Here is a 17,635-nt window from a genome sequence, read left to right as displayed (position 1 = left end):
GGCAATCCTTCCAGCCCCCCAAGCGGTCAGGCCACAGCCCCCCAGCCCCGCGCGTTCTCCTCTTAGCCTAGTCCGACCCATCTCCCCATCCGGGGCCACGCCCTCGGCCCCGCCCCGGCCCCGCCCGCTCCCAAGAGGCGGTGGACGGGCCAGCAGGACTACAAGTCCCAGCAGGCCTCGGGGCCCGCCCTCGTGGGGTGGGGCCACGCCGGCAGCGAATTGGGAGGAGCCCTGGCGCTCAGGCTAGGGAACGCGTGTGGCCAATCGCGGGGCCGCTCTCGCCGTGAGCTGATGGGGGCGGGGAGAAGCCCGGCTGGGCCGGGACAAAAGCCGGATCCCGGGAAGCTACCGGCTGCTGGAGCGCTCCGGATTTTGCGGGGTTCGTCGGGCCTGTGGAGGAAGTGCCGCGTAGGGACTTTCGCAGAGGTGAGCATGGGAGGCTGTTTTCGCTGGCTGGAGCCCGCTCGCCCTAGGAGCTTCCTGCCTCCCTTCCCCAACCCGGAACCGCCTTCTCCGATGCGGGCTCGGTGCCCACGCGCCCTCCCTACACCTGCTTGGAAGTTCTGAGGGTCTTAGCTTTAGGTTAGCCTTCGCCCGGGGTCCCGGCCGGTGGCCGCGTGTCGACGCCCCTCCCCTCCCCCCGCGCGGTACACACATATTCCAGTTCTTGAGAGTTTGCACGGGGCTTGCCGCCGTCCGTGCTTCTCCTCCCTCTCCCACATTGCATGGGCCCCCTCCTGGCGCGCCTCGCCCCTCCCTGGCACAGCTATTGAGGCTCCTCGGGCTCATCGGGCCGCCTTTTGGCCCCATCCGGGTTCCCCCATCGGATGCCTGGACGGGAAGTAGAGAAAGCGGTAGCGACTGGTCCCACTCCGATCCCTCACTGGCCAGGCTCAGGCCCTTCCCTTGGTTCTGTGGGGTCAGAATTGAGCTCCACGCCCAAGTGGAGGGAACGAGCTGGGAGCACCTCCGGGGAAGGCCACGCGGGGCCAGGGTGCCCCAGGCCTCGTCTCGTCTCGCCGCTAGGACTGAAATCTCGCAGAAAGGACCCTCCTCGCACTGGAGGTGCCGTGGAGTCCAGCCCCTAAGCGACAGATGGCCGGGGTACCACCCCACCCCTGAGCTGAGGCCAAGCCTGGCCGGGGAAAGGACTTTAGGGGGCTGGAGGTTGCTGCCGCCGCCCTCCTGTCGAGCCGGGCAACGGGCCAGTCCCGGCGCCTGCCGCCCTCTCCAACCTTGGCAGATACCGTGCAGTGCCAAGGAGTTCTGCCGTTACGGGGTCCCTGGAGGTCTTCCTGGGAAGAGGATTTTGGAAGAGATGATAAGGAAAAGTACACAGCACAGTTTGGTCAGCTAACCTACTCTTCTCCACCTTTAACTTTGCTCTGTGTTTTCAGCTGGCTCAACTGAACTAAAATGTGGGGTGAGGGACAGCTGGTAGGTCCCAGTTGCCCAAAGGGGCGATTTTCACCTTTTAGAAACCTTCCTAAACAGCTTGCGGGGTGGTAGTGGGAAGAGCCCTCAGACACTGGGCAGCTGATGGCTCCATCCCCATTCTGACACTATGTCTGCCGCAGTAGGAGGCAATCACAGAATTCTGCCTCTTTAGAATTTCCTCCAGGGATTGCCTGTATTCTCAATCAGTCAATCAATCAATCAATAAATCCCAATCCTGCAGATACTAACCTTCAAATGAGTATTTTTGTCTTTCCCAGAGGCACCCTAAGTAGCATCCCCAGTGATTCCCTTCCACTGGCTGTGTCCCAGGGGTGTGTCCTGGGGAACAGCCCTCTTTCATTCAGCCTCCTGTGTGGGCCGCTTCTCTCAGTGTCTGCTAAAAGTGAACTCAATCCTGGGTCACTCACCCGTCTGCAGAAAAGACCCCATTCAGCTCAGAAGGCCCCACCCTTAGAGAATGTGTGTATGTGTGTGTTTTCAGGTTCCTTGGCATGATTTCCCCCAAATGGTTTACACATTTAGCTGTTACCAAGTAACAGTTCCTGGAGTCCAAGCTCAGCCCAATCATCTGTCACTAGTTTGACAGCACATTCAGCTATTGTGGAGGCAGACTTAAGATGTTGGGAGGGAAGTTCCCAAACCCAGATAGGTATTTGTAGGTATTTGCTCACTCCACTGGAGCAAATATTCTTTTTTTTTGAGATGGCGTCTCGCTTTGTTGCCCAGGCTGGAGAGTACAGTGGTGGATCTCGGCTCACTGCAACCTCTGCCTCCTGGGTTCAAGCGATTCTCCTGCCTCAGCCTCCCCAGTAGCTGAGACTACAGGCGTGCACCACCATGCCCGGCTAATTTTTGTATTTGTAGTAGAAACAGGGTTTCACCATATTGGCCAGGCTGGTCTCAAACTCCTGACCTCGTGATTTGCTCTCCTTGGCCTCCGGAAGTGCTGGGATTACAGGCGTGAGCTACTGCGCCCAGCCGCAAATGTTCTTAACTGGTGGTCAGTCTGTGGGCCATTGGATCATTGTCACAGGTGAGCACCTTGAAATGATATGCACGATTGGATTTGTGTACATTTTTCTGGGGTTTTCTTCACTCTCAAGAGTCTGAGAACTCAAAGAGGGTAAGAGCCACTGCCTTAGAGAGACTTTTAAGACCTCACTGAAGGCTGGGCACAGTGGCTCATGCCTGTAATCCCAGCACTTTGGGAGGCTGAGGCGGGTGGATCACGAGGTCAGGAGTTCGAGACCAGCCTGACCAACATGATGAAACCCCATCTCTACTAAAAATACAAAAAAATTAGCTGGGCGTGGTGGCATGCATCCCAGCTACTGAGGAGGCTGAGACAGGAGAATCACTTGAACCTGGGAGGCTGAGGTTGCAGTGAGCCGAGATCACTCCACTGCACTCCAGCTTGGGCGACACAGCGAGACTCCTCAAAAAAAAAAAGAAAAAAAAAGACCTCACTGAACCATTAAAGTTGCGATTTTTCTCTGCTGAGTCCACTCCCTGGGTTTGTGAGCCGTTTGCTTTCTCTGTATTGGTGAATTTGCAGAGACCATTTTTTATTATGTTGTATATATTCCTTATCTCAACCTACCCTCTCTAAGCCTGAATGCTCTAGTGGCAAATCTCTTGTTTTGGTAAACTGGCAAATCTTGTTTTCTATCGTGTATCATCCCCTTGTATCTTCTCTCCTATCCTCCTTCCAAAGACCCTATGGAGATGGACTCTTGGACCTGAAATTTGATCTGGGTCTCAAGAAAACTGATTTCTCAGCTGCAGGGGTCTGTTTTCTCTCCCTTGTCCTTTCCAAAGTTGGGTCTTTTGTCTGTTTTGGAGGTGCCAGCTTCAGGGTACTGTTTTACCGGGAGTCTCAGACTTTTTTCTTCTAGAGAGGCGTTGCCCAGGGACTTCCTTTCCCCTGGAGTTATGGAAGGAGTCAGAATTGCTGAGGATGGTCAGCCACTGCCCCCTCCTCTCTGAGTGTGCCTTGATCTGCCCTGGGCTGCACTCTCTTTGGAAGAGGGGTGGGGGGTGTACCCATTCCATTTCAGGACCAGTTTTTCTGGTCTGAGTCAAGAAGATTGGGAAATGGAGCAGTGGGTGGGGGGTGGAGGACCGTGAGGCAGTGGGGCTGGTCCGGGCATCTCTGGAAACTTATATTGAGAAGGAATCTCAAGTAATTCCAGGGGAAGGCCAGAAAAGGGAACATCTCTGAGCCCCTTCCCAGCTACCCCACTTTAGGCAGATACCAGGCTGAATACACCCATTGTGCCATGCTGGATACTAGCTGGGAGGCTGACACAGGCAGCCAAGCCAGGATTAGAACCTGAAGCCCTACCAGCCTGGCTGACTGGGAGGGGGCGCAACGTGGCCCCTGGAATGTTGGCCTTCTCTGAACTGGGAATGGAGACCCAGCTTCCAGCACATGTAAACCAGCCGGCTCCTTTACTCTGCCCTCCTTTATTTGTACTTGACTTTTTTCTCCCCCAGCAAATTCAACAGCTTTGCCTCTGGGCCTTGGTGGGGGAGACGGGAGTGACTTTTCCTGATCGAGTCAAGATCTTGGCCTGAATTCCCATATCCGCCTCCCCCCATTCCCCTCCCCAGCTCACTCCTTGAGTTGCCCACAGGAGAATGGATGTATCAGGACAGAGTGGTGGAGAGGGGAGATGACGAAATTCTTTTCATAGACTCTTTGAAGTGAAAAGGACACGTGGGCCTGGCTCTTGGAAAAATGGTCTTTTCTCGGGCTGGTGTGGATTCTTCTGGGGACCTAGGTGTAAGAGGGTTTGGGTTTGAGTCTTGTGTCACACCTTGCTTATTATTAGGTGGGCGTCTTGGGCAAGTTATCCTAACCCCTCTGAGATTTTATTCCCCATCTCAGAAATGGGGTTGTAAATCTCAGTGTACCTCCCAGAGCTCATATGAGATGAGTTTCTTTTTATCTTTTTTTAGACACAAGGTCTTGCTCTGACACCCAGGCTACAGTGCAGCAGTGCAATCATAGCTCACTGTAGCCTCGAACTCTAAGATGAGTTTCCTTATACATGTGATGGAGGATGGTTTCTGCCTCTTCCTCCTCCTCCTCCTCTCAGTCTGGCTCAGTTAGAAGTGACCACTACAGGGTGGTCCCCAGAGAGGCCTCTGTTTTGCTTAGTGAGTTTTTTTTTTTTTTTTTTTTTTTTTTTTGAGACGGAGTCTGGCTCTGTCGCCTGGGCTGGAGTGCAGTGGCCGGATCTCAGCTCACTGCAAGCTCCGCCTCCCGGGTTTACGCCATTCTCCTGCCTCAGCCTCCCGAGTAGCTGGGACTACAGGTGCCCGCCACCTCGCCCGGCTAGTTTTTGTATTTTTTAGTAGAGACGGGGTTTCACCGTGTTAGCCAGGATGGTCTCGATCTTCTGACCTCGTGATCCGCCCGTCTCGGCCTCCCAAAGTGCTGGGATTACAGGCTTGAGCCACCGCGCCCGGCCGTGAGTTTTGCTCTAAATTAGCAGCTGGATGATTCAGTGGGGCGGGTGGGATGTACTAAAGGTCAGTTTCCCTGCCCTGTATCTGCCCCATACTCAGGGTTGGGAGGCTAGTGTCCGAGAGAAAAGAGGAGAAAAGAGCTTTGTGATGATCCTTCCCCCTCCCCTGCTCCCCTCCTAACCAAGACCTGGGGGTGTGACCCTGTTTGAGGCTAAGTAAACTTGCTAGCTTGGCCATTGGCCTGGTGCTGTGTAAGGGTATGTGTAGGGGTAAATCTGGGTGTGGGGGAGATGAAACCTGTAGGGAGAGAAAGGCTAGCCTTTTGCAGTTCCGGCCGTACTCTGCACTGGTCAGAGAACAGAAAGGTGTTTCAATGTCTCTGCTCACCTCAAATGGGACCAGCACTCAGATTTGGGTCAAAGCACCGGTATTTCTGGCCTCCTAGCCAGCTGCCTTTTGCTCCAGGATGAGTGTGGTTGTGGGTTAGCTAGTTTGCCTAGAGGGAATGGGGCAGGGTGAGGCAAGAGTCCCAGGGCAAATGGCACCTTTGTTTTTGTCTATCTTCCCTCACCCATTGTCTCTGGATCTTCTTCCTCTGCTGGCAAAAGTGCTGCTTGATATCTCTCTTCCATCCTTCCTGCTGGGACAGCCTTCTTTCCTTCCTCTTGAGAAATGCTGAGATCTGGTTTTATTGTCTGGGGGCAACTGGAAGTGGGTCTGTCCTGCTGGGGAAGATAGTGCCTCCACCCGCCCGCCCCCTTCTGACCAGCTGCTCTCTCCCAGACAGGTAGAGCAGGTCCCTCTGCAGCCATGTCAGCGAAGGCAATTTCAGAGCAGACGGGCAAAGAACTCCTTTACAAGTTCATCTGCACCACCTCAGCCATCCAGAATCGGTTCAAGTATGCTCGGGTCACTCCTGACACAGACTGGGCCCGCCTGCTGCAGGACCACCCCTGGCTGCTCAGCCAGGTGAGCCCTGCCTCCACGAACGGCCCCTCCACGAACGGGGTCTGAGGAAGAGAAAGCCATTGGTTTGTTGCAGATGCGGATGGGGTCACGGGGTTGGAGGCTGCCGGCAGCAGCTGTGGGAAGCATGCCATGGGCTGAGCAGGGTTTGTGTTCACGCTGAGCCCTGCATGTTGAGGTACCCCAGCATGGTGTACCCTGCCATGGGCTTGAAACTGGACAAACTGGTGTCTAAATCACAGCCGTGTCTATTAACCATGTGGCCTGGGGCAAGCCATTTCACCTCTTTGAGTTTTAGATTCCCCATCTCTCCAGTGGGATAATGCTCACTCTGAGCTGTAAGGATTAGCAAGACGCATTTAGCGTGCTTGGTACCTGGCACATGGTAGGTGCTCAGTAAAAAGTAGGTATGTGTCCTCTCCTTCCCTAAGTGGAGTATATCAGGAATGTATCAAGGCAGTTAGGAAGAGTGACCTTGTACTTTGTGAAGAATGGCCCTGACCCTGGAGGGTCAGCATGGAATAGAGGCTCCGTTCTTGAGATCTCTGCAGGGCCATTGTTAGAAAGCTCTTAGATTTCCCTGGCAGGGCCCAGAGAGCAAGCCTAGGACTAGTGGTGGGGTTTCTTCCCATTAGGAGACAGCTTACCACAAGGGGATGGAGGGAGTTTCCTGGCCCTGGAGATGTATGAGGAGTGGTTAGGGGCTGCTGGTGGGCCTGTTGTAGACAGGGTTCAGGCACAGGGATGGGGCTGACTAGATGATCTCTAAGGTTCCTCGCTGCCCCAAGGCTCTCTCTGTTTTCCTCTTTGGAACACGGGTTCTGGTCCATATTCTGAGGGGCTTACTGTTGAATGAAGAAGCTAATGTATCACATAGGGAGGGTAGGGAATCACTTATTCACTCAGCAGGTATTTGCTGAGTGCCTCCTCTGTGCCAGGCTCCATCTGGGCACGAATGCCTCTAGATACCTAGTTCTCAAAAGCAAGGTATTGGCTAGGGTAGGTGGGGGAAGCATCCAAGAGTTGACCCTGAAGGATGGGTGGGGCTGGCTTTGGAGCAGAGTGAATGGGAAGTCAATCCCTGCTGTCCTCTATTTGGATCTCCAAAATACTATCCTTTATCTAATTCTTCCTCACTCTAAATACAAACCGCTCTCGTTCCAGAACTTGGTAGTCAAGCCAGACCAGCTGATCAAACGTCGTGGAAAACTTGGCCTCGTTGGGGTCAACCTCACTCTGGATGGGGTCAAGTCCTGGCTGAAGCCACGGCTGGGACAGGAAGCTACAGTGAGTGGGCATGGGGTCAGGGTGAACGTGTGTGGTAACAGAAGCAAATATGGTCGCCTCCAGGTCAGCAGTTCTGTGGGTCACCCCCACAGCCAGTCTCATTGTAGCTCAGGGAAGACAGAAGTCCTGTGGCGCTGATCCAGTCAGGTAGCCACCAGCAGTAGGCCCAGTCTTGGGCCTACTGAGCCCATTCCCAGCTCCCTCATATTCCAAACTTCTTTCTGTTATTGGTTTGGGCAAGATGTGCCGCAGAGGTAACCTCAGTGTAATTCAAGAGCCAGGTGGAAATGGTCTGATTCTTTTTTTTTGAGACAGGGTCTTGCTCTGTTGCCCAGGCTGGAGTGCAGTGGTGTGATCTTGGCTCACTGCAATCTTGGCCTCCCAGTTCAAGCGATTTTCCTGCCCCAGCCTCCTGAGTAGCTGGGACTACAGACACTTGCCACCATGGCAGGCTAATTTTTGTAATTTTAGTAGAGACGGGGTTTCACCATATTGGCCAGGCTGGTCTTGAACTCCTGACCTTGTGATCCGCCCACCTCAGCCTCCCAAAATGCTGGGATTACAGGTATGAGGCACCGCCCCTGGCCTGGTCTGAGGTTTTTTTTTTTTTTTTTTTTTTTGAGGCAGAGTTTTGCTCTTGTTGCCCAGGCTGCAGTGCAGTGGTGTGATCTCAGCTCACCACAACCTCCGCCGCCCGGGTTCAAGAGACTCTCCCGCCTCAGCCTCCCGAGTAACTGGAATTACAGGCATCCACCAACATGCCTGACTGATTTTGTATTTTTATTAGAGATGGGATTTCTCTGTGCTGGTCAGGCTGGTCTGGAACTCCCGACCTCAGGCCTCCCAAAGTGCTGGGATTACAGGCGTGAGCCACCACTCCCAGCCCCATTCTAGGAACTCCTTTCTTTCCAGTTTCCAAAAAGGAAGGGTTATGGTAGCTTGTGATAGCATGTGTACCTAAGGGGTGGATTAAAAAATATGAAAAAGGCAGACACACAGTCATGTAGGCAGAAGGACATACTGGGTCAAGAACCTAGGATGTGATAGTTAATAACGTTGAAGAGTAAATTCAGTTCTTTTTTAAATTTTTATTTATTTATTTTTGAGACAGGTCTCGCTCTGTTGCCCAGGCTAGACTGCAGCCTCGATATCTTCTGCTCAAGCATTCCTCCCACCTCAGCCTCCTGATTAACAGGGGCTACAATGCTACAACACCTGGCTAATTTTTTTTGATTTTTTTTTTTTTTTTTTTGAGACAGAATTTCGCTCTTGTTGCCCCAGCTGGAGTGCAATGGCCGGATCTCGGCTCACTGCAACCTCTGCCTCCCAGGTTCAAGTGATTTTCTAGCCTCAGCCTTCTGAGTAGCTGGGATTACAATCATGCACCACCATACCTGGCTAATTTTGTATTTTCGGTAGAGACAGGGTTTCTCCATGTTGGCCAGGCTGGTCTTGAACTCCTGACCTCAGGTGATCTGCCTGCCTCGGCCTCCCAAAGTGCTGGAATTATAGGCATGAGCCACTGTGCCTGGCCTACTTTATTTTTTTAAGACAGGGTCTCACACTGTCATTCGAGGTTGTAGTGCAGTGGCACATTCATGTCTCACTACAGCCTCCACTTCCCAGGTTCAAGTTATCCTCCCACCTCAGCTTCCTTAGTATTTGGGACTATAGGAGAATGCCACCATGCCAGACTGCTTTTTAAATTTTTTTTGTAGAGATAGGGTCTCGAATGTTAACCAAGCTGGTCTCGAACTCCTGGCCTCAGGTAATCCTCCCGCCTCAGCCTCCCATGTAACTGGGACTACAGATGTGTGCCACCAAGCCCAAATTCAATGACTGACTTCTCCCAGCTTGGTGATGAATTTCAGCCACGTAGATGAGAGAGAGTGAAGCATGGTTTAGGAAGGCTAAGAAATGCCTGGAAATAAAATTATGTTTCTTCTCACTCCCCAAGGGAGCTGGAGGACTGAGGGAGGGAGTGGGACTGAGTCTTGGCCTAGCCTGGGAAGAATGTGCCATCCACACCTGGCTCTGTAGAGCACGTGGTTCTGAAGGGCCTGGTGCTCCTCTGGGGTGAAGCTGTACCAGGGATGAACTTCCTTGACTGCCTCGGGTATAGCAATGAAGGTGGTGATGGAGATGTCTTCCTCCCTCATTGGGCTTCCTCAGAGTAGCCCTTAATGTTAATTTCCCAGTTTCTAGCCTTCATGGGTAAAGAGGGATCCTTGAAGTTGCACATGGACCCGGGCATGAAGCGCCCTGACCCTTGAGTTCCCAGGCCTTTGGAGAGAGGATGGTGGGATGGGAGGGAGGGATGCTGAGCACGTCCCCAGGGAGCACATCCTGCTTCCTTCTGCTGGCCTCTGGGAGGGGAGGGTGGGGGACATCAGACATCTGAGCTGGCAGCAGCCTTGGGCCAGCAGGAGCGGCTCATTACCTCTGATGGATTGCTGTCTGGTCCCTGACTCAGCAGTGACGCACAGGCTGGGCAGGGGGTTTGGGACTTACCGGGATGAGGGCTGTCTCGCCACGGCTGCCGCCAGGGAATCACTCAAACTGATTAGCTCTGCAGGCCTGTGGTCCTTAGCCAGGAGAGTCTGTGTGGAGAAGTTTCCGTGATTAAGCCCTGGCTCCCCACTTCTCCACCCATTCCCCGCTCCTGGACCCATGTCCTGAGGCTGAGTCACTGTGCCTTCCTCAAGGCCCATGAAGCAGAATGGTCACTCCCTCTTACCCAGTTTCCCCTCCCCTTCAAGCTCTGCCACAGCCGTGACTTGTTGGAGCCCTTTCCCTTATGCAGGTCCTGTGTCACCCTCCAGAGGAGGCCAAGAGTGGGCAAGGCACAGCTCGCACCAGAGCAAGGGGTGAATGGGCATCTCATGAGGACTTACTGAGCTTAGGGATCTGTGACCCCATTTTTTCTGAAAAAGTCTCTCTGCTGGGTGTGGTGGTGGGGGTGCTTGGGCACCGCCTCTGTGCAGTCCCTCCTTCTGCCCTGGGGGCAAGACGTGCCATCCCTCTGAGTTTCATTTCCCTCAATTTTTCTGTAGGTTGGCAAGGCCACAGGCTTCCTCAAGAACTTTTTGATCGAGCCCTTCGTCCCCCACAGTCAGGTATGTGTGAGGCGGCTCCAGGCTGGGTCTTCTCCCTCCTGGAACCTTGGGTTTGTCTGCCGTAACATGATGAAAGAAGTCAAGCTGATGAGGACAGTCAGAGGGACCAGGGTCCCTGAAGCTGCACTGAGGATCTGAGGGTGCTGTGGACTCAGGAGTCCAGAGGGGAAGGAAAGGACTTGGTCTGCAGCAGGGAGGAGTTAGGACTGGTAACAAAGGGGACTTCCCAGCGCAGGGATAAGAACGACCTGCAGGCGGGCCCCATTCCTCAGCTGGAGTCACACTGATTTAGTCTGGACCGTCAGCCAGTGGGTTAGTGGCTGCTTCTGCTTATCCTTGGGGAAAAGATGGTAGACAAGTCTCTGGATGAATGTTTTTTACTGGGTTTTAGAAAATGAGACCATGGGGATTGGTTTCCTCTCCCAGTACATGGTAGACCTCCCCCCATCTTCCCCAGTTCAGTGCCCCTCACCAGCTTCACCCCCCAACCCCAATCCCACTATCCCGTCTCTTCACCTGCAAGGCGGAGGAGTTCTATGTCTGCATCTATGCCACCCGAGAAGGGGACTACGTCCTGTTCCACCACGAGGGGGGTGTGGACGTGGGTGATGTGGACGCCAAGGCCCAGAAGCTACTTGTTGGCGTGGATGAGAAACTGAATCCTGAGGACATCAAAAAACACCTGTTGGTCCACGCCCCTGAAGACAAGAAAGAGTTGAGTAAGAGGGACGGTAGGGAGGTGGCAGTTGGGATGAAAAAACTGACAGGCTCTGGGCATAGAGCAGGGAGAGCAGAGTGGTCTCCTCTCTGGGTGTCAGGTAGTAGGCACATTCCTGTCCTGAGGAAGACAGCTGGGTGCAGGGCGGGGACTGGCTCGCAACCAGACTGAAATATGCCGCCAGCATCTCTCACCTCCTTGCCCCTGTCTGTCTGACGCCTCTGCCTCCAGCTTCTCTCCTGACAGCTCCTTTCCGCCTCAGTGGCTGAAGAGCGATGTCCAGGGAGCAGGGGTTGCAGAGGAGATGGACGGGCCGGCAGGATGCGTGTCGGGAAATGGAGCTGTCAGTGGCAGTGAGATTGCTGTGGGGCGCCTGGGGTGCTGCCGAGCTGCTCCCTGATCGATGAACTGTCCCTCTCTCCCTCCCACCTCTAGAATTCTGGCCAGTTTTATCTCCGGCCTCTTCAATTTCTACGAGGACCTGTACTTCACCTACCTCGAGATCAATCCCCTTGGTAACTGGGTGTGCTAGGCTGGGAGGGGGCAAGGGTCCCAACCAGACTCCCACTTGCCAGAGGGCAGCACAAGACAGATGTGCACAAGCGGAGGGCTTCCCATGCTCATTTAGTGCCAGTTCCTGTTTCTGAGCTCTCAGAAGACTGTAGTTCTCTTAGTCAACTCCAACCTCTCTTTGGTCTTAACTTGCTCTGAAGTGGGGAAGTCCTGTTTTGTTTTGTTTTGTTTTATTTTGTTTGTTTGTTTTTGAGACAGTCTTGTCCTGTCGCCCAGGATGGAGTATAGTGGCACAATCTTGGCTCACTGCAACCTCCACCTCCTGGGCTCAAACAGTTTTTCTGCCTCAGTCTCCCGAGTAGTTGGGATTACAGGTGCCCGCCACCATGCCCGGCTAATTTTTGTATTTTTAGTAGAGACGGGGTTTCACCATGTTGGTCAGGCTGGTCTCGAACTCCTGACTTCAGGTAATCTGCCTGCCTTGGCCTCCCAAAGTGCTGAGATTACAGGTGTGAGCCACCACGCTCGGCCAGAAGTCCTGGTTTTGATCTGACTGTGTGCTGCTGCTCCTCGTGCCAGGTCAGGCTGTCTGACAGCAGGAGGTTGGCAGCCTCTGCACTGCTCTCACCCTCTGGCCCTTCATTCTTCCTGGTGCACTCAGAGGCCCCACACTTGCCTCCCTCTGTGGGAGTTGGTCAATCATTAACCCTTGACGCTGGGAAGAGCTTGTTCTCAGCCTCTTGGGATGTGAAGGAAGCAGGTGGTGGTGGGGGAGAGTGGCGTGGGCTGGCTCTGGCCAGGACTTCTCAGGGCAAAGTCCAGGAAGGCGAGAAATCAAATCATTCTGGCTGAGGATGCAGCCCCTCTAATGGACCAGATGGCCTTGTGCTAACTCAATCAGCTAAATGGCCCTGGGGGAAGAGGAAGATGGGTGTCCAGTGAGGTAGTATAAACGAATCCTGCTGACTGAGAGTCCAGTGCACCCCGCGGCTCCTGCTCCACCTGACACTGTGGCTTCCCCTAGCCAGGCCCTGGGAGACATAGATGTGCATGCCGGTGGGGGGTCTTCTGTCAGCAACAGGTGCCTTTAAACACTTTTAAAAAGTGGCCAGACCATGGGTTTGCGCATGGTTAGATACTCAAAGCAGGGAGTGTGGCGTTTTGTACAGATGTTTGAAAATTGCCATGGCAACTAATACAGACCTCCATGTCCCATTACCTGTAGGTTAGGGAGAGGGAAATGGCCTTGTAGAATTTGTTTTGCCTTTAATGGAGAAACGCTCTGTCTCCATAAGGGCCACTCTGGTTTCTTATTGAGCTTAGAGAGTTCTGAGGCCTGAATGGGCCACCATGGGAGCGGTGTTTGTGGAGGGGTTGGAGGTTGGTGGTCGTCTCTACCCAGAGCCGGTGTCTGATGGTTGCCTCTGCTCCCCCTTGAAGTAGTGACCAAAGATGGAGTCTATGTCCTTGACTTGGCGGCCAAGGTGGACGCCACTGCCGACTACATCTGCAAAGTGAAGTGGGGTGACATCGAGTTCCCTCCCCCCTTCGGGCGGGAGGCATATCCAGAGGTAAGGCTGGTTTAGAGAGGAGATGGGGACTCGGGGGAGGGCGGTGGGGAGGTGACTCATCTCTGATGTGCATTTGGCCCCCCTTCATGAGCTGTTTATTTGGCAGGGAAAGGAAGACCGAGAAGCATTTAATTTTCTTAAAACCCCAGTGGGGTGGGGGTGGGGGTGAGCCAAGCCTCTGAATCGCAGCCAGAAATCCTTTTAGATTTCTCTCTCAATCAGCCTCCCTCGACTCTTCACTTGATTTGTTGCCTCTCCGTGATTCCAAGTGGCTCCCCCTAATCCTGACGGAAGGTCGTTCTCTCGGCTTCTCACTGGGAGTTTTAATTGCTCTTTCCCACTCTGTCCTCTGAGAAGTCTTCACAGCAGGGTTGGGCTTTCTGGGAAGTACCCCATGCCCAGGGAAGAGGCTGGGCTGGGAGACAGTCTGGCCTGGGGAGTCCTGGGGTGGTGGGGAACATGTGATGGGCTGGGCAGGCAGATGCTGGGGTGAGGTCACGGTTAAGCAGAGGGACATGGTGAGGCTCAGGACTTAGGCAGAGGGCCAAGGACTTGACATCAGAGAAGGGAGATGGGAAGTTTGTCCCCAGGCAGTGACTGTGACTAAGGGTGGTTTTGGTACTTGGAGACGCCATCAAGTGTCTTCAAGGCATGTGGGGCCCTGATTAGCCCCTTCTCCCCACCCCATTAAAGTGATTAGTGACCTCTTCGTGTGCCTCCAGGGAAAGCGGGGAGGGATCCTAGGATCTGGGACCTGGTAAAGGGGGCACCCCGAGGGCCTACCTGTTGCTGTCTGCTCCCCAGGAAGCCTACATTGCAGACCTAGATGCCAAAAGTGGGGCAAGCCTGAAGCTGACCTTGCTGAACCCCAAGGGGAGGATCTGGACCATGGTGGCCGGGGGTGGCGCCTCTGTCGTGTACAGGTGACTGAAGGGGGTTGCTGAAGGGATGCCAGCCCAGCTACCCAGCATCCACATGTGTGTGGCCTGGGGGGTGGGGTCCTGCCACTTTGGTGTGGGAATTTGGGGCAGAGGAAAGCAGTGGCATCCCAGAGGGCTTCGAGGGATGATGGCGAGGGCCTGCCCTGCTCTCAGTGTCTCCTATAACTTTCTTTTTTGTGTCAAAATGAAGCTGTTTTGAGTTTTAATTGTGAAAATTGTGTGCTCCATACAAAGGTACAGCAAATATAGAAAATGAACTAGAAAGTGAAAGTTGCCTGGCCATTTCCCCATCCCCTCCCTGACCAGGTCACCCCAGTTAGCAAGTTTCTGTATGTCCTATCAAGCATATATAAATATTTATACTCTTTGCTTTATAGAAATATTAGGATCATATTCTACACCCTTTACATTAATTAGCAGTTTTTTCACTTTAAGCATGGTAGACACCTGCTCATTTCTGTATGTGCAATCTGCCATTCCCTTCTGTGTGTGACTGGCACTGTTTCCTCTGGCTGCAGCACGCCTTCTCTTGGGCAGCCCGTCAGGGACTCTTGCGGTGTGTGATTTTTCTCGTCTTTGTGTTAGGGGGTGCGCATTGTTCATTTTACCTGCCATTGTCTGTCCAGGGCTTCCCAGTGCCCTAGGGCTGGCAAAGCACACTGCCCAGGAGAGTCTGATGTAGCACTGTTAACCTGCAGGCCAGACTTGGATGGGAGCTGGGGGCTGGAGGCCCAAGAGGCCAGTTCCACAGGCTAACTCCAGTGTTTTGAGGGATCCATATGTCCTCCCAGGCACCAGACTGCCACCCCCTGCCCGAAGTATGAGAGCCATCACTGACTTCTGTGTCTCCTTGGCAGCGATACCATCTGTGATCTAGGGGGTGTCAACGAGCTGGCAAACTATGGGGAGTACTCGGGCGCCCCCAGCGAGCAGCAGACCTATGACTATGCCAAGACTATCCTCTCCCTCATGACCCGAGAGAAGCACCCAGATGGTGAGATATGCGCACGCACGCGCGTGCACACACACGCACACACACACACACACACAGAGCCCTGTCCCCCCTTCCCCAGAACAGCCCAGCGTGCTGCAATGGGACAGCTTCGTCTCAGGAGTCACCAAGGCTGTGTGTGGTCCTGGTCCTTTGCAGCTTGAGGCTAATCGTTGAACTTTGGTTCTCGGTTTCTCTGACTGCATAGAGGGTAGGGACCACATCTGTCAGTGGGAGGGGACTGAGAGGGAAAGAGGTGATGTGTGCTAAAACCCTACAAACAAGTGCAGGGGAGGAGGTGGCTGTGGCATGTGTCTGCTACAATTGCAGTAAACTCAGTTTATCCGATTGCCATAAACTGATTGCAATAAACTCAGTGGCTTTCTTACATTACCTGGCCTCTGTGATTCTCAGTGCCCCTTTGCCACCTGTGTTTTGGGTCTCTGCATACCAGTTCCTCTTCCCTTGAGCCAGAGAGAGAGAGAGATTCCCTCCAGAGATATCTAGAAACCAACCTGGATTTTTGGATGTTGGTTAGGAGTTATGTAGTGCTCCTATGGGTTTGTTCTGACCCCTGTCTGGTGGCATAGGTAATGGAGAGTTGAGCTGATAAAGTGGAATGTCTGGAGAGACTGTCCTGCTCACTCCCTAATACCTCCTGGCAGATGGGGGACCCTCATTCAGGGGAACAAGAACTTCCTCAGTTGGATTGCTGGGAAGATGCTCAAGTCTACCTCTGTAACTGTTTTTGATTTCTCTCTGACTCCAAATCCAGGCAAGATCCTCATCATTGGAGGCAGCATTGCAAACTTCACCAATGTGGCTGCTACATTCAAGGTAACAGCTGCAGCAGTTTCTGGGGAAAGTGGTTTGGGGAAAGCAGGGAAGGGGCCTTGAAAGCAGAGTTTGAGCCAGAGCCAAGTTACCATGAGTTCCCAGGTCAGGTAGGGGGCTCTTGCCCCAAGATCTCTTTTTTTTTTTTTTTTTTGAGACGGAATCTCGCTCTGTCGCCCAGGCTGGAGTGCAGTGGCGCGATCTCGGCTCACTGCAAGCTCCGCCTCCCGGGCTTACGCCATTCTCCTGCCTCAGCCTCCCGAGTAGCTGGGACCACAGGCGCCCGCCACCTCGCCCGGCTAATTTTTTTTTTATTTTTTAGTAGAGACGGGGTTTCACCGTGTTAGCCAGGATGGTCTCGATCTCCTGACCTCGTGATCCGCCCGTCTCGGCCTCCCAAAGTGCTGGGATTACAGGCTTGAGCCACCGCGCCCGGCCGCCCCAAGATCTCTTAAGGGGGTAGAGAAGACACTGGGACAGGAGCTGCACATCTGATGCTGTGTGTCTCTGGGCAAGCAGTTGCCAGGCTGGACCATAACTCTCCCACCTGAAGGATGGGAGGCAAATTTCTGCTTTCTTCCTTCCCAGGACCAATGCTTTGGAGCACTGGCTCAGTCCGTCCTTCCTTCCTGCCTTCCTTCCCTTCTTTCCCTTCCTTCCCTTCCTTCCCTTCCTTCCTTTCCTTCCCTTCCTTCCCTTCCTTCCCTTCCTTCCCTTCCTTCCCTTCCTTTCCTTCCCTTCCTTCCTTCCCTTCCTTCCTTCCTTTTCTTCCTTCCTTTCCTCCTTTGTTTTCCTTTGCTTGCTCTTTCTTTTCTTTTCTTTTCTCTCTCTCTCTCTCTCTCTTTCTTTCCCCCTCTCTCCTGCTCTCTCCCCTTCTTTCCCCCTCTCTCTCCTTCTCCTTCTCCCTCTCCCCCTCCCCTTTCAAGTTTCACTCTTATTGTCGAGACTGGAGTGCAATGGCACAATCTCAGTTCACTACAACCTCTGCCTCCTGGGTTCAAGTGATTCTCCTTCTTCAACCTCCTGAGTAGCTGGGATTACAGACACCCACCACAATGCCCGGCTAATTTTTGTATTTTTAGTGGAGAGGGGATTTCACCATATTGGCTAGGCTAGTCTCGAACTCCTGACCTCAGGTGATCCACCCGCCTTAGCCTCCCAAAGTGCTGGTATTACAGATGTGAACCACCATGCCCAACCGACCGATCCTCCTTACTTTCAACAGTCTTGTGAGACTCTGGTTTCTCTGCATCTCCTTGGTCTTTTTTTTTTTTTTTTTCTGAGATGGAGTCTCACTTTGTCGCCCAGGCTGGAGTGCAATGGCACAGTCTCGGCTCACTGCAACCTCCGCCTCCCAGGTTCATGCCATTCTCCTCCTTTAGCCTCCCAAGTAGCTGGGACTACAGGTGCCCGCCACCACACCTGGCTAATTTTTTTTGTATTTTTAGTAGAGATGAGGTTTCACCGTGTTAGCCAGGATGGTCTCGACCTCCTGACCTCGTGATCTGCCCACCTCGGCCTCCCAAAGTGCTGGGATTATAGGCATGAGCCACTGCGCCTGGCCATCCTGTTCTTATATCTCAGTCATGAGCCCTTTTTCCAAAAGATTGGAATGAAGAAAGTGCTTTGATGATCCGGGGCTCCTCTCGTCCTACCAGGGTCTTCTCAGCCTGGGTGCCTATTCACGGGTCAGGGCTGTGTTTGCACATGCTTTAAAAGTACATGTGACTGCTGTCAACAAGGATGACAGAGCTAATGTGTCTCAA

General features: G+C 53.4%; 1 protein-coding gene across 4 annotated transcripts in view; it reads left to right on the top strand.

The window, feature by feature from the left end:
* Nucleotides 1-245: 245 nt before the first annotated feature.
* Nucleotides 246-17,635, top strand: part of ACLY (ATP citrate lyase) — a 54,200-nt gene continuing 36,810 nt past the window's right edge. For 2 of the 4 annotated variants that reach the window (XM_025361053.1, XM_025361051.1), the window contains exons 1-10: nt 246-426; nt 5,720-5,901; nt 7,063-7,185; nt 10,239-10,301; nt 10,825-11,015; nt 11,455-11,534; nt 12,973-13,103; nt 13,908-14,026; nt 14,902-15,038; nt 15,811-15,872. In XM_025361053.1, coding sequence (XP_025216838.1) covers nt 5,743-5,901; nt 7,063-7,185; nt 10,239-10,301; nt 10,825-11,015; nt 11,455-11,534; nt 12,973-13,103; nt 13,908-14,026; nt 14,902-15,038; nt 15,811-15,872 — 1,065 coding nt within the window. In that variant the 5' untranslated portion in view covers nt 246-426; nt 5,720-5,742. Of the gene's footprint in view, nt 427-5,715; nt 5,902-7,062; nt 7,186-10,238; nt 10,302-10,824; nt 11,016-11,454; nt 11,535-12,972; nt 13,104-13,907; nt 14,027-14,901; nt 15,039-15,810; nt 15,873-17,635 lie in introns of all 4 variants that reach the window. The other 2 variants (XM_025361049.1, XM_025361050.1) reach the window with 1 other exon arrangement.

Source organism: Theropithecus gelada, chromosome 16, assembly GCF_003255815.1.
Source record: "Theropithecus gelada isolate Dixy chromosome 16, Tgel_1.0, whole genome shotgun sequence".
In the NCBI taxonomy this organism is placed as follows: Eukaryota; Metazoa; Chordata; class Mammalia; order Primates; family Cercopithecidae; genus Theropithecus; species Theropithecus gelada.
The sequence above is the reverse complement of the archived record's forward strand: the minus strand, read 5'-3'. Positions and strand labels throughout refer to the sequence as shown.